This window comes from Oratosquilla oratoria, unplaced genomic scaffold (assembly GCF_046742065.1).
Source record: "Oratosquilla oratoria isolate Oo_2021 unplaced genomic scaffold, ASM4674206v1 SCAFFOLD131, whole genome shotgun sequence".
Lineage (NCBI taxonomy): Eukaryota > Metazoa > Arthropoda > Malacostraca > Stomatopoda > Squillidae > Oratosquilla > Oratosquilla oratoria.
In genome coordinates this window covers 118,864-140,597 of record NW_027467487.1, presented here as the reverse complement: position 1 = coordinate 140,597, position 21,734 = coordinate 118,864, and the positions used below count along the sequence as shown (strand labels likewise).

The following is a 21,734-nucleotide window of genomic DNA, read 5'->3' as shown; positions in this document are numbered from 1 at the left end:
TTTTTCCTTCTGTTATCTTTGTCACATTTAAGTCTTTCCTAGTCAGAAGTAATAATCCCCCACCCTGTTTTTCCTTTCTATTCTTCATCCAACAGTTATATAGACTTTGGTGGTAGAGTACTTTTTAATTTAGTTTCTATTATTCCCATTATGTCTGGTTTTTCTAATGCCAGATAGTCATTTAATTCATTTAGTCATGAAAGCATTCCACCTATGTTGGTATAGGCTAACTTAAATTTTTTCCTTTCTCTTTTTTTTTCTGTCTGCTTTGTTTCTTTTTTCTTGATATACCATTTTCTCAGCATCAGGTCCACCATTCTCCAAAAAAAAATCATTCTTTTCAGTCTCCATTCTTTTTTCATTTTTTTCATCTGCTTCATTTCTAAGTTCCTTTTCTTTTTCTTTTTCTTCATTGCTCATTTCTTTTTTTATCCATACATTTTTGTGTTTGCTATTTGCCAGTTTTGTTGTTCTAGATAGTACTTCCTCTGCAATCATTTGTGACCTAAGTTTCACTTTTAGTGGCCTGTATTGTTTTTCTTTTGAGTATCTACCTATTTCATATGTCTCTTCAATTTCTTTGTCCTTGCTCTTGAATCTCTTTCAGAATTTCTTTAGTGATCTCTTTTTCCTCTTTTTCTCTCTGATATCTAGGAACATCATACTTCTCTTTAATACCATAGATTACAATACATCTTTTATTATCCACTGTGTCCCTGACCAAATTACCTTTCTCTTTAATTAATTACTTGGATTCCCATTTCCTTAGCATTTTTCTTGACCTGTTGCTCCACTATTTCTTTAAAAGATAATTTATGACTTTCCTGTTCTACTTTACACTGTTTATTTCCTGGAAGTCATTTTCTTTTATAATTTCTTCCACTTTCTTGGTCACTGCCTGCATTTGAACCTTTATTTCTTTCTTTAATGCCTCACTCCTATTCATATCTTCATTTTTCAATCTTTCATTTTCTCCCTTTATTTTATTTAGTTCCTTTTTCAACTCATCTATTTCCCTGTTATTTTCTTCATTGGCCCTTCTTAATAGGGCTTCTTTGAATATAATTTTACATTCACTTTTGAGTTCAATTGATTAATCTATAACAAGTTAATGATTTCCCCATTTCTCATTATATTTTTAAACCTGGGTTCTCTTCCCATTTCTATTCCTCTATACATAATACTATTGTTTCTATCAAAACCAGAAGATAGATTTTTTTCAAACCTTTGGTACGCCTTCGGCGTCTCGTTCAGGCATGTCTTTTTGGGATTACCCTGAATGGTGATTCAACCATAATTACGTTAGGCATCTTTTTGTTGGTTCTTTGTCCCTTTGATTCTCATCTTTTCCTTCCATTTTTTTAAGTCACTGACAGTGAAAAAAAAAAATGAAGATACAAAGACGGTTACATTTTCACTCGAAGTATATTTTCCCTTCTTGTTTTTTGTAAACAACTAGGTAGGTTTGGTTCCAAATTTGTCCATCAGCGAAGCACTGCTTAGGGGTTCGGAACTTGTTTTCGATACGTCCTACTTCAACCGCTGCTCGTGTGTATGTATTTACCTAGTTGTATTTTGCGGGAAGGGGAGCTATGCTCGTGGTGTCCCGCCTTTGTATCTCGCAGTGTCTAGTTTGCTTTTAAACTCATGAATGTTTTTTGCGCATACTATTTCATTATCCAGTTTGTTCTAATTGTCCACTACTCTATGTGGAAAACTGTTTTTCTTCAGTTCTCTTCTGTAGCTATGTTTTTTTTATTTTCTTTCCATGTCCTCTTGTGTTTCTCTTGTCCCAGTTTAGTAAGTCCTCTCTATCGAGTATCTCTGTGCCTTTCATGATTCTGTAGATGGTCAGTAGGTCACCTCTCTCTCTTCTTTGCTCCAACGTCAGTAACTCCAGTTTTGCCAATCTCTCCTCATATGATAGGTTTGCAAGTGGAGGTGCCATTTTTGTTGCTGCTCTCTGGATTCTTTCTATTTTCTTTATATTCTTTTTGGTACTGGGTGACCACAATGTCGCTGCATACTCTAGTCTAGGCCTTATCAATGTAACCAATATTTTTTTTATCATGTCTTCGTCCAAGTATGCAAATGCCACTTTTATTGATCTTAGCAAGTTGTAAACCTCCCCGACAATTTTGTTAATCTGTTTATCATAGGACAAGTCGTTTGTGATAATTACCCCCAAATCTTTTTCGGATCCTGCCTTCTTTACCTCATTGGTTCCAATTGTATATTTTCCTGATATTCTGTTTTTGTTTTTTCCAAACTCCATTATGCTACACTTCTTAGTATTAAAGTCCACTTCCCATTTCTGACTCCAGTTCCATACCTTATCCAGGTCTTCCTGCAGTGCTTCACAGTCCTTATCAGTTTCTACTTTCCTTAACAGTTTGGCGTCGTCTGCAAAGAAGCTCATGTAACATTTCACATCCTCGTCCATGTCATTCACATAAATAGCAAACATTATTGGTGCCAATACAGATCCTTGTGGTACTTCACTGATCACCTCTTTCCAATCTGAATATTTTCTCTGAGCACTACTCTCATCTTTCTACCAGTCAGGAAGTCCTCCATCCATTTTAGTAGGTTCCCTTGTATTCCTCCTATGTGTTCCATTTTTGTTTTAGTAATTTTCTGTGTGGTACTTTGTCAAAAGTTTTTTGCATTTCTAGGAAGGCACAATCAGCCCATCCATTTCTTTCTTGCACTATGTCTATTAGTCTTGAGGAGAGGCATATTAAGTTTGTGGTGCATGATCTTCCTTGTCTGAACCCAAATTGTCTTGGGTTTATTATGCTGTTGTCTTCCAGATGTATTATCTATCTATGCTTGAAGATTTTCTCACAAATTTTGGCTATAGTGCTTGTTAGTGATACTGGCCTATAGTTGGTTTGTTCTTCCTTGTTTCCTCCTCTATATATTGGTACAGTGTTAGCATTTTTCCAATCTTTAGGTATCTTTCCTCCTTTGAGTGAGCTATTTATTATGATGTGTATTTTGTCTGTTAGTTCTTCTTTGCATTCCTTTAGAATCCAATATGCAATACCATCCGGGCCATGTGATTTTCTGACGTCAACTTTTGATAGGTGTTCTGATATTTCTTTTTGTGTTGTAAACTCACTCATTTGGGAGATTGCTTGTTATTATCTTCATCCCAATTTTGTATTTTCTCTCTGGTGAAGACAGATTTAAAGTGATTGTTCATGACTTCGGCCATTTCTAATTCTTCTGTGTATTCTATATTTCCTTGGCATAGTTTCACCATTTCCTGTTTGTTTTTAAGTTTACCATTCACATATCGATAGAATAGCTTGGGTTGATCTTTGCACTTATCTATAATATCCTTTCATGGTTCCTTTTCTCTTCTCTTCTCACATTAACATACTCATTTCTGTAGTTTATATAAATTTGCCATTTACTAGGTTTTTTATCTTTTCTCCAGCTTTTCCAAGCTGTGTCCCTTCTGTCTTTTGCCTCACTGCATCTTTTGTTGAACCAACATTTGATGTACTCTCTCACTTTTGTCTTGGCACATGCCTGTTTACCCCTTCATTGTAATTTTCCATCAAGATATTCCATTTCTCATCCACTTTTGTCTCTTCCATATAGAATTTTTGTAACAAGTTGGTCTGTACTTTGGACGTGATTTTTTTAGTTAAAGCTCCAAATAGATTTCCTTGGGCTTTTGGCATGTCAAAGTGTATTATATCCTTAGACTATGGTAAAAAAAAGTCTGCTTTCTAAAATTATTGTCTTCTAATTGCCAATATTATGACTAATGGTCCTGGACTACACACTCAATAGAAATGTTGAAGATTTGTGATGTCATGTCACTTGCCTGTGACCAGCCTCAACGGAAATATGATCATACTTATTTTTCAAATATTTTTCCTCACGCTGCATTAAGTATCTGCATTTTTACTTGCACTGTTATTTCATGGAGTGAATATATGCATTTTCATACAAATACCTTTATCAGATAATTTTGGCAATGAATATTAATTCAAGGAACAAGAGTTCCAGTGACGTCTACCAAGGCGAGCTTCCATAGAAAGTGGAATGGCACCTCCCAGGTTTTGAACTCAGGACCCTCAGGATGCAGCCCAGTAACCGTAACCACTGAACTACCGCATGATGAAAAGAGAGAAAAAAGCAAAAGCACGGCGCTGCCGAGATTCGAACTTGGATATGTTGATACAGTGTCAGCCATGTGTGCCATCACACCATGGCGCCATGCAAGGAAGGAGAATTAGAAGCATATATACCTCACATTGAGCCCACAGGGACCTTCTATGAAAGCTTGCCAGAACTCTTGTTCTTTAAATTCATGTTTGTGGCCACACATTCATTTTTATTACAGTCATGCATACTTATATATACAGACGCTCCTCTACTTACGTTCATTCGTTTTGCGTTTTTTCGATTTTACGTTTGAACTGACTGTAAAAAAAATGGTAATTTTTTTTCGAGTGAATTTTTTAGTTTAGCGCGCTCTCCGTAGTTCAAACGATACTTACGCATGACGCTGCGTCCATTGTTTACATGATACAAACGACAGACTGAACGTGCCTTGCCTCCTCCTCCTCCACCATCTCAATTTATGTTGCTTGAATTTAATTTATTTGAAATTAATGTTACAGTAAACTCGCGCTTATCCGAACGCGTTTTAACCGAATAATCGCATTAACCGAATATTTTCTCAATACGGTAGCCATCGCTTCAACCGAATGTATTTGGATCTCAACCGAACATTCAAACACCCCGCCGCCTCTTCCGCCACCCGCAAGCTTCACTAAGTGCTCACACGGTGGCAGCACACTCCATGTTTACACCTAATCGGCTGTTTATACTCTATAGAATATTTTTCAACAAAAACCCACTGTGTTGGATAAGAAGAAATGAAATAGATTCCATATATTTCGATCACGGACTGTGATCCTCTTCAGTGGAATACAGAGTAGAGGAGCAAAAGTCATGTCTTATAAACAGTAAAAGAAGAAACATGGATAGGACTCAGGTAGCGTCTAATGCTTTGCGGGGCAGGTCACCCGCCTTCACCAGAGATGGTGGGCAGTCCACAAATTACTACTATCTCTGGTGAAGGCGGGTGACCTGCCCCGCAAAGCATTAGACGCTACCTGAGTCCTATCCATGTTTCTTCTTTTACTGTTTATAAGACATGCCTTTTGCTCCTCTACTCTGTATTCCACTGAAGAGGATCACAGTCCGTGATCGAAATATATGGAATCTATTTATTTAATTTCTTCTTATCCAACACAGTGGGTTTTTGTTGAAATTTACTAATGTGATACGACATTACTTTGTAGTTAGTTCTATAGAATATGTTTATGAACTATTATAAGCATTTCCATGTGTATGTTAAGTTTACAGGTACGAATATTGCATACAACATTACCGCATAAAACTCTACGGGAATGAAACATACAAAGTCGGATTAACCAAACATTTCTGTTAATCGGACATTTCTAATCCCCCTTGGAGTTCGGATAAGTGGAAGTTTACTATATTTTACAATGTTATGTGTATAATTAATGATTTAGGGGTGTTTTATAAGATACGGTAATAGAATTTACGGATGTATAGTACAGTAACAACTTACGTTCATTTTCAACTTACGTTCGGCCGTTCGGAACGCAACTAAAACGTAAGTTGAGGAGCGTCTGTATACATACAAACAAAAAAACATACATATATACATGCAAGCACATGGTCCAGATGGAATTGCAGACTGGATACTGAAAGAATGTATGGAAGAATTAACTGACAAAATATACATTATGATTAAAGTATTACTGGAAGAAGGCAAACATTGTACCAATCTATAAGGGAGGTAATAAAGAAGACCCATCTAATTACAGACCGGTATCACTGACAAGCACAATAGCAAAAATTTGTGAAAGAATTGTCAAAAATAGATGGGTAAAGCACCTGAAAGAAATAACTATACTAAATCCAAATCGATTTGGATTCAGAAAAGGGAGATCATGTACAAAAATTTGATCTGCTTCTACTCAAGATTAATAGACATAATACAAGAAAGAGATGGGTGGGCAGACTGTGCCTTTCTCGACCTACAAAAGGCATTTGACAAAGTACCACATAAAAAACTTATAAAGAAGATTAGAGTCAAAAGGTGGCATCAGAGGAAAATTATTGGAATGGATGAAAGACTGATTGGGAGGAAAATGAGAGTTGTAATTAGAGAAAAATTCTCAAACTGGGAAGAAGTGAAAAGCGGTGTCCCGCAGGGATCTGTACTGGCCCCGATCATGTTTGCCATATACATTAATGACATGGATGAAGGTGTAGAGTGTTATATGAATTTCTTTGCAGATGATGCAAAGATACTAAAGAACGTAAAAATGGAGGAAGACTGCAACTCATTGCAACAAGATTTGGACAAGATCTGGAATTGGACCCAAAAGTGGGAAGTAAAATTCAATATAAAGAAATGTAGTATAATGGAGTTCGGAAAGAGTAAAAACAGAATATCAAAAGATTGCAAAATAGGTGAAGAAAAGGTGAAAAAAAGCAAACTCTGAAAAAGATCTTGGAGTGATGATTGGCAAGGACATGACACCAGATAAGCATATTAACAAAATATTCGGAGAAACCTACAATTTATTGAGATCAATCAAAGCAGCGTTTGCCTATTTGGACGAAGAAATGATAAAGAAAATCCTAACTACACTAATAAGACCAAAACTCGAGTACGCAACAGCACTCTGGACACCCAGTACCAAAAAGAACATTAAAAAACTAGAAAGGTTACAAAGAGCAACAACCAAACTAGCACCAACTCTTTCCGAACTAACATATGAGCAAAGACTGTCCAAATTAGAACAACCAACTTTGGAACAGAGAAGAGAAAGAGGTGATCTGCTGACTATCTACAGAATATTGAAAGGAATGGAAGTTTTAGATAGGGATGACTTGTTAGTACGGGACAACAGTAAAAAGAGAGGACACGAAAAGAAACTAAAAAAGATAGTTACAGAAGAAATTTAAAAAGGAACAGCTTCCCACACAGAGTGATAGATTCATGAAATAAATTAGACAACGAAACAGTGTGTGCAAACACTATACAAGATTTTAAGAAAAGAACTTGATGCTGAGAGATACAAAGACAGGTTACCACGAGCATAGCTCCCTTCCCGTATAATACAACTAGGTGAATAAATACATACATGCAACGGTGACACAAAAAGAAATAAGGGACCAGATAAAGAACTTTGATGTCAGAAAGTCACATGGGCCAGACGGAATAGCGAACTAGATATTAAAAGAATGCATTGATGAAGTCACAGATAAAATACACAAGATAATTGACTTCTCACTCAAAGAAGGAAAAGTACCACAAGACTGGAAAAATGCAAATATTGTACCAATATATAAGGGAGGAGATAAATAAAATCCAAAAAAACTATAGACCAGTATCCCTTACAAGCACAATTTCAAAAATATGTGAAAGTTATCAAAAATAAATGGACTAAACACTTGGAAGAGAACAAAATACTAAACCCCAACCAATTATGATTTACAAGTGGAAGATCATGTACTACAAACTTAGTATGCTTTTACTCACGATTGGTAGATATAATAGAAGAGATGGTTGGGCAGGCTGTGCCATCCTGGACTTACAAACAGCTTTTGACAAAATACCACACAAAAAGCTACTAGGAAAAATTGAAACATTAGCTGGAATACAGGGGAAATTATTGGAATGGATGAAAGACTTCTTGAACGGAAGAAAAATGAGAGTGGTACTTAAAGAAAAGAACTCAGATTGGGTGAGCAAGATAATTGGAGACCCCCAAGGCTCCGTGTTGGTCTGATAATGTTTACTGTTTATATAAACGACATGGATGAAGGATTGAATGTTATATAAACTTCTTTGCAGATGATGCAAAAGTATTAAAGAGAGTAAGTAAAGAAGAAGATTGCAAATCTTTTCAAGAAGACCTGGACAAAGTCTGGAAATGGAATATAAAGAATGAAGTGAATTTCAACATTAAGAAATGTAATATAATGGAATTTGGAAAAAGTAAAAATAGAATATCTGGTCAATACAAAATTGGAACAAAGGAAGTTAACAAAAGTAAACTTAGAAACCTAGTAGTAATTATCTCAAACGACATGTCCCCAGACAAACATGTAAACAAAATAGTTGGAGAAACTTACAATTTAACAAGGGCAATGAAAGTGGCCTTTGACTACATGGACAAGGAAATGGTAAAGAGAATACTAGTTACACTGATAAGACCAAATTTAGATATGCAGCATCACTATGGACACCCAGTACAATAAAAACATAAAGAAACTAGAAAGAATTCAAAGAGTATTAATAAAGATGGCAACAACACTTAGCAAGTTGACATACAAACAAAGATTGGACAAACTAAACTTACTAACTCTGGAGCAAAGAAGAGAAAGAGGTGATTTGATAACCATCTACATTCTACAGCCTTATGAAAGGGATGGAAATCCTTGACAGGGATGATCTACTTAAATGGGACAGAAGAAATAGTTGAGGACATGAGAAGAAACTTAAGAAGGACAGTTACAGAAGAGATTTGAAAAAGAACAGCTTTCCACACAGAGTAATAGATACATGGATGCAAAAAGATATAACTGTGGGTCACTATGAGCATAGCTCTTCTTCTGCAAAATACAACTAGGTAAATACATACATACACATGCCTATATTCATAGTTAGGTGTGTAAATAGGTAGATATGCTTAGGTAAATACATAGGTAGTAAGGTAGATCAATGCAGATAGATATAGACAAGTATAAAGTGTTACATCCAATGACAGTTCTAATGCCTTCACATAAAGACGTGTCCACAACTGCTAAGATTTGCGGTCCCTGTTTTCATCAAGCAATTCATTGCCTTTCTTCCTTGGCTCTTCCACTCTTCTCTTTCATACTCCCTATTTTGTCATTCCTATAAATGTCTACATTAATACTATTCATCTTGCTGTTTTTATATCACTCTATTTACCAATGAAGCCGTATATCTTCTTGCACGCCATAGAAAACAAATGTCAAGGATTGATGATGTCATGTTGCTTCTCTCTGACCCCAAGATGCCTCGCTGGAGAGATAGCAGGTATGTGCAGCCTCAATAGGAATCGATTTATCTTTTGTCCAGTGTTGAAGGTGTATTTTTGCTTCTGTATCATTTAACAGACTTAACATTACATTTAAAAATTTAATATTAAGTCTGTTAAATAATACAGAAGCAAAAATAGAAATTTGGGAATGGATGCTAGGAGGAGATTGTATGAAGGAGTGATTGTGCTGACAGCACTGTACAGGACAGGCACATGGAACATAAGGGAGGAAGAGAGGAGGAGTTTGAATGTGTTTGAGATGAAGTCTCTGAGAAGTATGATAGGAGTTACTAGGCTGGATAGAGTGAGAAATGAGGAGGTGAAGAGGAGAACAGGGGTGGAAAGGGAGTTGGGAGATAGGGTAGATTAAAGAGTATTGGGATGGTTTGGATGCATGGAAAGAATGAGTGAAGAAAGATTAGTAAAAGAGATGTGGAAGGAGTGAACATGAGGGATCGACCTAGGATGAGATGGATGGATGGGGTAAAAGGGGCTTTGGGAAGAGGGGAATGTTTGTTGAGGAAGGACAGGAGAGGACAGAAGACAGGGGTGAATGGAGAATTGTTGTATATGAATGATGTGATGCATGAGGTGGAATGGGTGGGGGATGGGGGGTGAGGGTGTATGTATGAGAAATAATTTGACACAGTCCGAAGGGATTTCTCCCCATCTTCTTTTCTGCATGAGGGGATGGAGAGGGGGTTCGCCGAATTATTGAAGCAGCCTTGCTGTGAATGTGCTGTGTCTTGTGACACTACTGATCCAGGGCAGTGGGCGAGATACAGGGATGACCCGTCATCCAGGAGGTACCAAGATAAGAGGAAGGGAAGAGGCCAGAGGTGAGTGGAGTGTGATGGGGATGGAATGGGTGGGAGTAGTTTTTATGCCTTTGTTTTTTGGCTACCTCCCTTACAAGGGGGGAAAAAAGCCTTTGGTATATATATGTATGTAAATTAACATTATAACCTTGCAATATACAGTATTATGGTCTATAACATAAAGTCACAAAACAAATGCCCTGGTTACCTTATCCATAAGAGTTTTTGTTGAAGTCTCTGCCGTATTGATATGAAATATATATGGTACTAATTACCTTAGATGAGTGCATGGTGCTGTGGTGTGATGGCACACATGGCTGACACCGTATCAGCAGATCTGAGTTTAAATCTCGGTGGTGCCGTGCTTTTGATTTTTTCTCTTTTTTCATGTTGTGGTGGTTCAGTGGTTAGAGTCACTGGGCTGCATCCCGAGGGTCCTGAGTTCGAAACCTGGGAGGTGCCATTCTAGTATCTATGGAAGCTCGCCTTGGTAGATGTCACTGGAACTCTTGTTCTTTGAATTAGTATTCATTGCCAAAATGATCTGATAAAGGTATTTGTATGAAAATGCTTATATTCACTCCATGAAATAGCAGCACAAGTGAAAACACAGATACTTAACACAGAGTGAGGAAAAATAAATGACTAGCAAAAGTTTTGGCCAAGCCCCTATCCAGAGCCATGGGATCCATAAGTGGGTCTCATCTAAGAAACTCAGAGGACCTGCTGCGCAGATTAAAGGGGATAAGCATGAGGTGCATGAAAATGGCCAGTTATGATGTCAAGTCCTTATTCACACAAATTCCCATAGATGGCGCTTTGGAGGCAGTGTGGAGAGTGGTCATCAAGGTGGACGAGGAGGAGTTGCCGCTGCCCAGGGGAGACTTCATGAAGCTGGTATCCATGTGCGTAAACTTTGGTTCATTCACCTTTGAGGGAGAAGAGTTTCTTCAGCACAATGGCCTAGCAATGGGGTCACCTCTGAGTGCCGTGGCTGCTTGCCTCTTCATGGAGGTCCAAGAGAAGGACCACTACTCTCATATGGTAGGAAGGAGGCCAATATGGCTCAGGTATGTGGACAATGTGCTTATAATCACTCCAAACAGGACAGACCTGGATGACATCAGGAGACAATTAAATAGAAATTTGGGAATGGATGCTAGGAGGAGATTGTATGAAGGAGTGATTATGCCAACAGCACTGTACAGGGCAGAAACATGGAACGTAAGGGAGGAAGAGAGGAGGAGTTTGAATGTGTTTGGGATGAGGTCTCTGAGAAGTATGATAAGGGTTACTAGGCTGGATAGTGTGAGAAATGAGGTGAAGAGGAGAACAGGGGTGGAAAGGGAGTTGGGAGATGGGGTTGATGAAAGAGTATTGGGACGGTTTGGATGCATGGGAAGAATGAATGAAGAAAGATTAGTAAAAGAGGTGTGGAAGGAATGAACATGAGGGATCGACCTAGGATGAGATGGATGGATGGGGTAAAAGGGGCTTTGGGAAAGAGGGGAATGTTTGTTGAGGAAGGACAGGAGAGGACAGAAGACAGGGGTGAATGGAGAATGATTGTATATGAATGATGTTGTGATGCATGAGGTGGAATGGGTAGGGAATGAGGGTGAGGGAGTATGTCCGAGAAATAATTTGACGGAGTCTGAAGGGATTTCTCCCCATCTTCTTTTCTGCATGAGGGAATGGAGAGGGGGTTTGTCGAATTAATGAAGCAGCCTTGCTGTGGATGTGCTGTGTCTTGTGACACTGCTTCTGACCCAGGGCAGTGGGCGAGATGCAGGGATGACCCATCATCCAGGAGGTGCCAAGATAAGAGGGAGGGAAGAGGGCGGAGGTGAGTGGAGTGTGATGGGGATGGAATGGGTGGGAGTAGTTTTTATGCCTTTGTTTTTGGCTACCTCCCTTACAAAGGGGGAAAAAAGCCTTTGGTGTATATATGTATGTATGTAACATTAACATTATAACCTTGCAATATACAGTACAGTATTATGGTCTATAACATAAAGTATTGATATGAAATATGTATGGTACTAATTACCTTAGATGAGTGCATGACACTGTGGTATGATGGCACACATGGCTGACACCGTATCAGCAGATCCAAGTTCGAATCTCAGCAGCACCGTGCTTTTTCTCATGTGGTTTTTCAGTGGGCTGCGTCCTGAGGGTCCCGGGATTGAAACCTGCGAGGTGCCATTTCAGTATCTATGGAAGCTTGCCTTGGTAGATATCACTGGAACTCCTGTTTTTTTAATTGATGTTCATTGCCAAAATTATCTGATAAAGGTATTTGTATGAAAATGCATGTATTCACTCCATGATATGGCAGCACAAGTGAAAATGCAGATATTTAATGCAGAATGAGGAAAAATAAATTTGAAATAAATATGATCGTATTTCCATTGAGGCTGGTCAGAGGCAAGCGACATGATGTCACTAATGTTCTGCATTCCTTTTCTATTGCGTGTGTAGTCCATTTTATGTAGAATGGGGGGATGGAGAGGGGGGGTCGCTGATTTAATGAGGCAGCCTTGCTGTGGATGTGCTGTAACTTGCGACACTGCCTCTGGCCCAGGGCAGTGGACAAGGTGCAGGGATGACCCATCATCCAGGAGGTGCTAAGATAGGAGGGAGGGTGGAGGGGAGTGGAGTGTATTTAGGGATGGAATGGGTGGGAATGATTTTATGCCTTTTTCTCTTTGGCTACCTCCCTTGTAAGGGGGAAAAAGCCTTGGTCTTTACCTAGTTGTATTTTGCGGGAAGGGGAGCTATGCTCGTGGTGTCCCGCCATTGTATCACGCAGTGTCTAGTTTGCTTTTAAACTCATGAATGGTTTTTGTGCATACTATTTCATTATCCAGTTTGTTCCAAGTGTCCAAAACTCTATGTGGAAAACTGTTTTTCTTCAGTTCTCTTCTATAGCTATGTTTTTTTATTTTCTTTCCATGTCCTCTTGTGTTTCTCTTGTCCCAGTTAAGTAAGTCCTCTCTATCAAGTATCTCTGTGCCTTACATGATTCTGTAGATGGTCAATAGGTCACCTCTCTCTCTTCTTTGCTCCTGTGTCGGTAACTCCAGTTTATCCAATCTCTCCTCGTATGATAGGTTTGCAAGTGCAGGTGCCATTTTTGTAGCTGCTCTTTGGAATATTTTCTTTATATTCTTTTTGGTACTGGGGGACCACAATGTCGCCGCATACTCTAGTCTAGGCCTTATCAATGTACAGTATATGTATGTATGTGTAGTCCAGGAGTATCAGGTATAATATTGGCAAAAAGAGGAAAAACATTTTACAAAGCGAACTTTTTCACCATAATCCAAAAATATAAAGTACTTTAACATGCAAAATCCCCCAAATAATCTATTCAGAGCTTAACAAAAAATCACGTCCAAAATATAGGCCACCCTTGTTTTGACATAATGCCTTGATACCCTGAAAGCTCTAGTAAATCTGTTTTTTTTTGTTTTGTTTTTTTTTTTGTTTTTTTTGGTCACTTGGGTAGAGACTATCAAAATACAGATAGAATTTTGGTTTGGAGATACTAAATAAACTTTATATCAGTGAATTCAAACAAACAAGCATAATAAACAGCTTCCAATACAATTTGTGTCATTTATAGTCTAGTCAATGAAAGTTGGATAAGAATTCTTAATTGCTCTTAGTGTGTTTTGTCTTCACTTGAGACATCTGCAGTGTATGCATATGTCTAAGGCTCACAGTTGCAGCACATAGATAGCTTATTAAATAAATAGTTGGATATTTACATCAATAGATAAATAAATTAATGAATAAATAGATTGATAAAAAGATAAACAATTAAAAATATTAAACAAATAAATAGATGAATAGATAAATGAGTAAAGAGGTAAATAAAAAGATGAACAAATAAATATATGAGGAACTAGATAAATAAATACACAAATAACTGAACAAATATATAGATAAACAAATCAACAAAAGAATAGCCGATTAAAGAATTACTGAATGATTATAAAAATAAGTAAATACACAAATATATAAGAAATTAAGTAGTACCGTATTTATGGTTTACAAATTTCATCTGTACAGTCTGAGAACTTACTTGTTTCTGTTCTCAGACATTAGTAGTCTGAAGTTGAAGTGAAATCTTGATGGCTTCCTATTTACTTAGTTGTAATATACGGGAGGGGAGCTATGCTCGTGGTGACCGTCTTTGTATCTCTCCGCATCAAGTTTTATCTTAAAATCTTGTATAGTGTTTGCACATACTGTTTTGTTGTCTAATTTGTTCCATGTATTAATCACTCTGTGTGGGAAACTGTTCCTTTTCAAGTTTTTTCTATAGCTATCTTTTTTCAGTTTTTTCCGTGTCCTCTCATTTTACCGGTGTCCCCTTGTTTTACCGTTGTCCCCTCGTTTTACCGTTGTCCCACACTAACAGGTCGTTCCTGTCTAAAACTTCCATTCCTTTCATTATTCTGTAGATAGTCAGCAAATCTCCTCTTTCTCTTCTTTGTTCCAGTGTTGGTAGGTTCAGTTTGGATAGTCTTTGCTCATATGTTAGTTCGGCGAGAGTCAGTGCTAGTTTGGTTGTCGCTCTTTGTAATCTTTCTAGTTTCTTAATATTCTTTTTGGTGCTGGGTGTCCAAAGTGATGCTGCGTACTCAAGTTTTGGTCTTATTAGTGTAGTTAGTATTTTCTTTATCATTTCTTCATCCATATAAGTAAATACCACTTTGATTGACCTCAATAAGTTGTAGGTTTCTCCGAATATTTTATTTATATGCTTATCAGGTTTCATGTCCTTTCCAATCATCACTCCAAGATCTTTTTCAGAGTTTGCTTTTTTTTTTTTTCTTCTCCAATTCTGTAATCTTTTGATATTCTGTTTTTACTCTTTCCAAATTCCATTATACTGCATTTCTTTATATTAAATTTCACTTCCCACTTTTGAGTCCAATTCCATATCGTGTCCAGATCTTGTTGCAATGAGTTGCAATCCTCTTCCGTTTTTACCTTTTTAAGTAATTTTGCATCTGCAAAAAAATTCATATAGCACTCCACGCCTTCATTCATGTCATTAATGTATACGGCGAACATGATCGGGGCCAGTAACGATCCTTGCGGGACACCGCTTTTTACTTCTTCCCAGTTGGAGAATTTTTCTCTAATTACAACTCTCAATTTCCCCCCAATCAGGAAGTCTTCCATCCATTCCAATAATTTTCCTCTGATTCCACCCTTTGATTCTATCTTATTTATTAATTTCTTATGAGGTACCTTATCGAATGCCTTTTGCAGGTCCAGGAAAGCACAGTCCGCCCATCCATCTCTTTCTTGTATTATGTCTACTAATCTTGAGTAAAAGCAGATCAGATTTGTTGTACATAATCTCCCTTGTCTGAATCCAAATTGATTTGGGTTCAGTATAGATTTTTCTTTCAGGTATTTAAACCATCTGTTATTGACAACTCTTTCACAAATTTTTGCTATTGTGCTTGTTAGTGAGACCGGTCTGTAGTTAGATGGATCTTCTTTATCACCTCCCTTATAAATTGGTACAATGTTTGCCTTTTTCCAGTCCAATGGTACTTTTCCTTCTTTAAGTGAGGATTTAATTATATTATATATTTTATCAGTTAATTCTTCCATACATTCCTTCAGTATCCAGTTTGCAATCCCGTATGGGCCATGTGATTTTCTGACATCAAGGGTTTTAATTTGATCACTGATTTCTTTTTGTGTTACGTTTATTTCTTTCATTGCTGGGGATAATTCTCTCTATCTACACTGTTAGGCGAGTTTTCTATTGTGAATACTGATCTGAAGTGGTTGTTCATAATTTCACCCATTTCCAGTTCTTCTGTATATTCCTTTTTATCTTGGCGCAGTTTTTCTATTTCTTGTTTGTTTTTCAGTTTTCCATTTACATATTTGTAAAATAGTTTGGGTTCTTCCTTACATTTGTCTATTATCCTTTTTTCATAATTCCTCTTTTCATCTCTGTGTATTTTTACATATTCGTTTCTTAGTTTGATGTATGTTTGCCATTTGCTTTGTTTCTTATCTCTTTTCCACTTTTTCCAAGCTTTGTCTCTTTTTTCCTTAGCTTCACTACATCTTTTGTTGTAGCAGCTCTTTATGTATGCCTTTTCCATTTTTTGTTGTGGTACATATTTGTTCACTCCTTCATTATAAATTTCTTTTAGTATGTTCCATTTTTCTTCTATCCCTGTATCTTCGTTTTGGAATTTTTCCCCAGTTTGCATTGTGAAAGAATGTTTTAAGTTTCTCAAAGTTTGTTTTGTTATACATAGGTCTTCCTATTTTATGTTTATCATTTTTGATTTGGTCCATTTGTTCTTTCAATTCCATTTCAATTAGTACGTGGTCACTTTTTCCTATCGGAGTTTTATAATCAATTTTTTCAATAATCTCAGGTTCTGTCGTAAGTATTAAGTCCAATTTTGAGGGTTCTTCATTTCCTCTGTATCTAGTATTTTCTTTAATCCACTGGATCATTGTGTATTCAATGGTCAAGTCAAGGAGTACATTGCCCCAGTGTTTCTCTCCCCCCTTCACTGTCATTTCTTCCCAGCATATTTCTTTTGAATTAAAGTCACCCATAATTACTGTATTTCCTCCATCTTTCAGTGTTTCAATTAATTCATCCTTTGTATCTTCTAGTAACTCGGAATGATCCCTTTCTGTCCAGGCTTGTGTTTTAGGAGGTACATATACCACTACAAATTTTCTTTTCTTCATTTGTTTACCTTCGACTTGTACTATAATTGATTCTACATTGTATTTTCCTTCAGTTATTTTTGTTACACTCAAATCTTTCTTAGTCAATATTAGAACACCTACGCCCTGTTTGTTCTTTCTATTCTTTGTCCAACAGTTGTATACACCTTGTCCCACAGTGTGGGGTGTTAGGGTGTACTTTAATTTGGTTTCTACAATTCCCATTATGTCTGGTTCTTCTGAGACTAGATAATCATTTAGTTCGTTTATTCCTGAGATTATTCCATCTATATTTGTATAAGCTATTTTTAGTTTCTTTTCTCCTCCTTCCCTTCTGTCTTCTTTGTTTCCATTTTCCCTATATATCTTTTTCTCAGCCTCATGTCTATCACTCTCCAAAAAGACTCCTCCTTTTCCTTTTCAGTTCTATTCTCATTCCTTTGATTCGCCTAAGTTCTTTTTCTTTCTCTTTTTCTTCCTCACTCATTTCTTTTTTTATCCAAATACTTTTGTACTGTTCACTGTTTGCTAATCTTATTGTTCTAGATAATATTTCTTCTGCGCTTGATTGCAATTTAAGTTTAACTTTTAGTGGTCTATGCTGTTTATCTTTAGAGTACCTGCCCATTCTATGGGTTTCCTCGATTTCTCGGTCCCAGCGTAACTCATCTGTTTGTAACTCTTTTAGTATTTCTTTGGCAATCTCTTTTTCCTCCTTTTCTTGAGAGAAGCATCTGGTACCAGTGCTGAAGGTAATCTGACGTTCAGTTGACGAAAAGCAGTGTCGTTTGGCAGGGACTCTTACGTGTTCATAAAAGCTTCAAATTCTCAAAGTTCCCGATTTATAAACCAAAATTACATCATAGGTTTAATAAAATAAAGAGGGAGGGGAATTTAATTGTTTCTTAATTAAAGTTACGATAGTGTGGTTCGCAGTTTCAGGAAAGGTTCCTGAATCGAAATTAAACAAGCCTTGAGGGAAATTGCTGTAACTTAAGGTAAACAATGCAATTCCCCAACAATAATTACCACAGCCTCCCTGACAACAAAATTAAAGTGTTTAAGAAATGTAACACTTTTGAGCAAAATTTACAACAAGTTTTTGAGTGCTAGAGACTCTACTAGGTCTCTAGAGCCCAGGGCAGTCTTACGAGTTGGCCTCAAAGAGGTAGGTTCCAGAGAGACACAGTCGTCTTGTAAAGAGTTAACCTCCTCTAAGTCTGAGGCCTCTTCAAAGGGTTCCAACTCTCTAGCCTGAACATTAGGATCCTTTGGCCAAGTATGAGGTGGCAACAACAACCATTCAGGTCCATAAATCCACCAATTGAATTTTTCCTTGAACACCTTAGCACTACAAGGTTTAGTTAGGAAATCAGCCATATTATGTTCAGAAGGAACATAAGTAAAAGAAATAGGTTTGAACTTGGCCTTGAAAATTTCCAAGAGGTTGGAAATTTCCTTTTAATCTATTATTAACAAATATCATTTTCTTAGGAACCTTGTTGGTCAGGATCCAAGAAAGGGCAACTTGACTATTAACAAAAAGAAACACAAATTCAACCAGTGGGGCAGATATCAGTCCTTCCTCAAAAATAGTGCTGAGGCATTTCAAAGAGAGAGAAGTTGCCATAAGCTCCAAAGACAGTAAAGTTCTTTGTTTAATAGGAGCCACCTTGACCTTGGCAAATAGAAGAGAGGTATTAGACTCCTTTAATTCTCTTCTTTCTTGCCCTACATAGATGGCACATCCATACGCTTCCTTGGAAGCATCAGCAAATACAAATAATTTGAGGGGAGATTCAGAACAGAAAGTTTTCCTTTTAAAGGATAGGTTATTAACCTCCCTAAAATTTTCACATAACTTGTTCCATCTAGCAAGTAACTCGCTATCTAATTTCCAATCCCAATCCACCATCTTTTGGCACATCTCTCTAATAACATGCAACAGCATCAGGAGAGAAAAGCCCTAAAGGATCAAATACAGAAGACAAGGAAGACAAAACTTGTCTTTTGGTTGAGGCATCTTTGTCAAGGGAAACATCCTTGATTCTCAAAGTATCATAATCCTTATTATAAATATATCCCAACACTTTTACCTCTTTATTGCAAACTACTTCTTGATCAAGAACAGAAAGAACAGAAGTTAAGTTGCATGTCTACTCCCTGAGAGGTAAACCTCCATTGAGCATGATCTCATTAATCTTCTCGACCATAGCAGGGAGGGAACAAATACCAAATTATCTACATCAAATTTATCCTCAATTAAGGAGACAGTTAGAGTGTCAGGCTGCAAAAAAAGATGGTGTTGGATAATAAAATTCAGAATGAAAGGAGAGCGAATGAAGCCAAAAATGATAGTATTATACCTACTGGTCGTTAATCCTCCTAAAGAAACAGAATCTGTTACGATCAGCCTCATCCTTCAGACGGATGTGCAAGAAGGCTTTCATAACATCAGCCAAAATGACATAATTACTGGTTCTGAAATACAACAAGAGGGAGAGGAGGTTGTTCATTAATTCAACTCCCGGGAATACAGCTTTTCCTACTTTAAGAGATCAATTGAAAACTGTCCTTATTCTAGAAGTGGCAAGATCATCATCCTTCAACACATGTCTATAGGGTATGAAGATTTGTCCAGGGACTCTTTTAGTTACTGGCTCAATAATACCCAAGGCCTCTTGCTGGTCAAACACAGCTTCATATTCCTCTCTAAGCCCCTTTTGCTCAAGTTTGTCATAAACCCTTTGGGCCACTGCAAAGGCAATCTTCAGATTAGAGGGAACAAGGTCCACCAAATCCTTTTACCACGGGATCTTCACATAGTAGTATCCATTCTTGAAGGAAATGGACTGTTTAAATCTATCAAGTTCCTCTTTAATGCCAATGGACTCTAAAGAATAGAAATTGTCAAGACCATACTCTACATTAGAATTAATAAAGACTTCCTGCAAAGGATCAAATTGAGAACTTCCAGGTTCTAAACAGAAGTTGACAAGTAACCTTTCCTTGCCTAACCTTCTGGGAGGAAAGTATTTAACAGTCCTTTTAGACAGAGAAAGGGAAGTACTCTTCTCAGGTTTTAGAGAAATTCCATTGGTCTTGAAAGAGGAATTATAAAAAACGAGAATCTCTATGATATTCCTCTAAGCAATTAAATGAATCCAATCCAAGGTCAGAATTTGGTTTTACCCTTAGAGGCCTCTCCTTACATTTGAAACTATCAACATTTTGCATTTCATTAGAGGGCATTTCTGGAATCCCCCTTATCATTCTCTTTAAGTAGAAAGGCTTCTCACTAGGAGGGATATATTGAGTCCCACGTATGGAATGAAACCATCAGCAAGTTTGATAACCTTGCATGACGGGCTACCATATAAGGGGGCACTTTCAATTGAAAAATGTTTAAAGTTTTGAAGAATATCATTTCCTATGATGCCTAAAACGTTCAGTTGATCTCCCTTCACTTTTGGAAAACTAGGTGAAACAAAAAAATTGTGATTATTTATACTAAGTAGTACAGAGGATAAGGAAGGAATTTGTAAGGACAAGTTGAATCCTTCTATAGCAAAAATCAAACTAAACAAATTCATCCCTGAGGGGAGTTTTAAGTTAGCAGTGTAGTTAAAACCTCTTTTATTCATTAGAGGTAAACCAAAGGAAGAAACTAACTTGTCCATAGGAGGACTTAAACAAGGTCTGACTCCGTCCTCTACAAATTCCTTGTTAATAATAGAAAACTGGGCTCCAGTGTCCAACAAAAAGAGACATTGGGCAGTTCTCTTGCCTCTGCTAATAGGAAGGGAAACCAAAGGAACAATGGAATTGGATAGATTATGAAAATTAAACACTTTACCTTCAGAAAGTGGTGACTTATAAGCCATAGGACACATGGCTCCATGGTACTCGGGTTTGTTGCAAACAAAACATTTGTAAGGCAGAGCAGCCTTTAACCCGGGGCATTCCAAAGAACCATGTCCATGATTTAGATATCTATTGCACAGTCCTAATTGAGCTGCTCTAACTTTCCTGTCCTCAAGGGAAATATATGAAGTACACTTCAAACTAGCATGGTCGGAAGCAGGGCAAAATCTACATCTACTGATAGACTTCTTAAAGGAATCTGAATTGACCTTAAAGGAGCCACCAACTCCCTTACAGGAATCAAGAGGTTTTTTCAAGGAATTTTCCTCGAAAGCAAGGGAGCTGGTAGAAAGACTTCGTTTAGGTTTGACACTAAGATCATCTGATCCCATTTTAAGTCTAACTAAAAGTGACTGGTAAACTTCCTTGAGTTGGTTAAAATTGGGGTAATTAGAATTAATCACTCAAGACAGTTCAATTTAGAACAATTTAGGTAACTTATTTAAAATTAATTTACTGATCAAAAGAAGGCCCTCGCTTCCTGGCTTAGTGAAATCTACTCCAATTCCCTTAAGGTCTTGTAGCTTGGAATCTACAGACCTAATGTAACTTTCTAGGTCCCTTAAGGGTGAGACCTCCGGTGCATTGATAATGGAAATCAACACCTTGTCCAGTAATTCCTGTTTTTTTAAATACAACTCATCAAAAAGAAGGAATGCAGAGTCATAATTTGAATCATCCACTAGTACATTCTCCACAAAATGGAAAGCCTCCCCTCTGAGATATCCCTTGAAATAAATTTACTTCTGACTGTTAGTCAGATTGGGGATACCAGCTAAGGCATTCAGAAAACCCTTTTTAAAATTGAAATAAGCAAATGGATTGTTGGAATTTTTCTCAAAATTTTGAAGAACAATAGGAGGAAGAAGTTTTACAGAATTAACAGCAGTAGACTTGCTAGATTTTTCACCAATTTTAGAGTCAAGAACTCCCTTTAACTCTTGTCTCCGTTCCTTAAAAGGAGACATTTAAAGAAGAATGGACAGGCAGTAAGCCCTGGATTTTTCCATATCCTCGTCCTTTTCTTCTTCGAGGAGCAAGTCGAAATGTCATCATCTAAATCTTGTATTTTTGAGAGGAAATGCTCAATCTGAATTAACATGTTGTCAAGGACGGA

General features: G+C 37.2%; 1 protein-coding gene across 3 annotated transcripts in view; it reads left to right on the top strand.

Moving 5' to 3' along the window:
• The first annotated feature begins 7,756 nt into the window (after positions 1-7,756).
• Positions 7,757-21,734, top strand: part of LOC143022641 (uncharacterized) — a 36,740-nt gene continuing 22,762 nt past the window's right edge. Inside the window, exons 1-4 of one of the 3 annotated variants that reach the window (XM_076180954.1) lie at positions 7,757-9,136; positions 10,363-10,511; positions 10,770-11,028; positions 12,121-12,193. In XM_076180954.1, coding sequence (XP_076037069.1) covers positions 10,847-11,028; positions 12,121-12,193 — 255 coding nt within the window. In that variant the 5' untranslated portion in view covers positions 7,757-9,136; positions 10,363-10,511; positions 10,770-10,846. Of the gene's footprint in view, positions 10,512-10,769; positions 11,029-12,120; positions 12,194-21,734 lie in introns of all 3 variants that reach the window. The other 2 variants (XM_076180953.1, XM_076180955.1) reach the window with 2 other exon arrangements.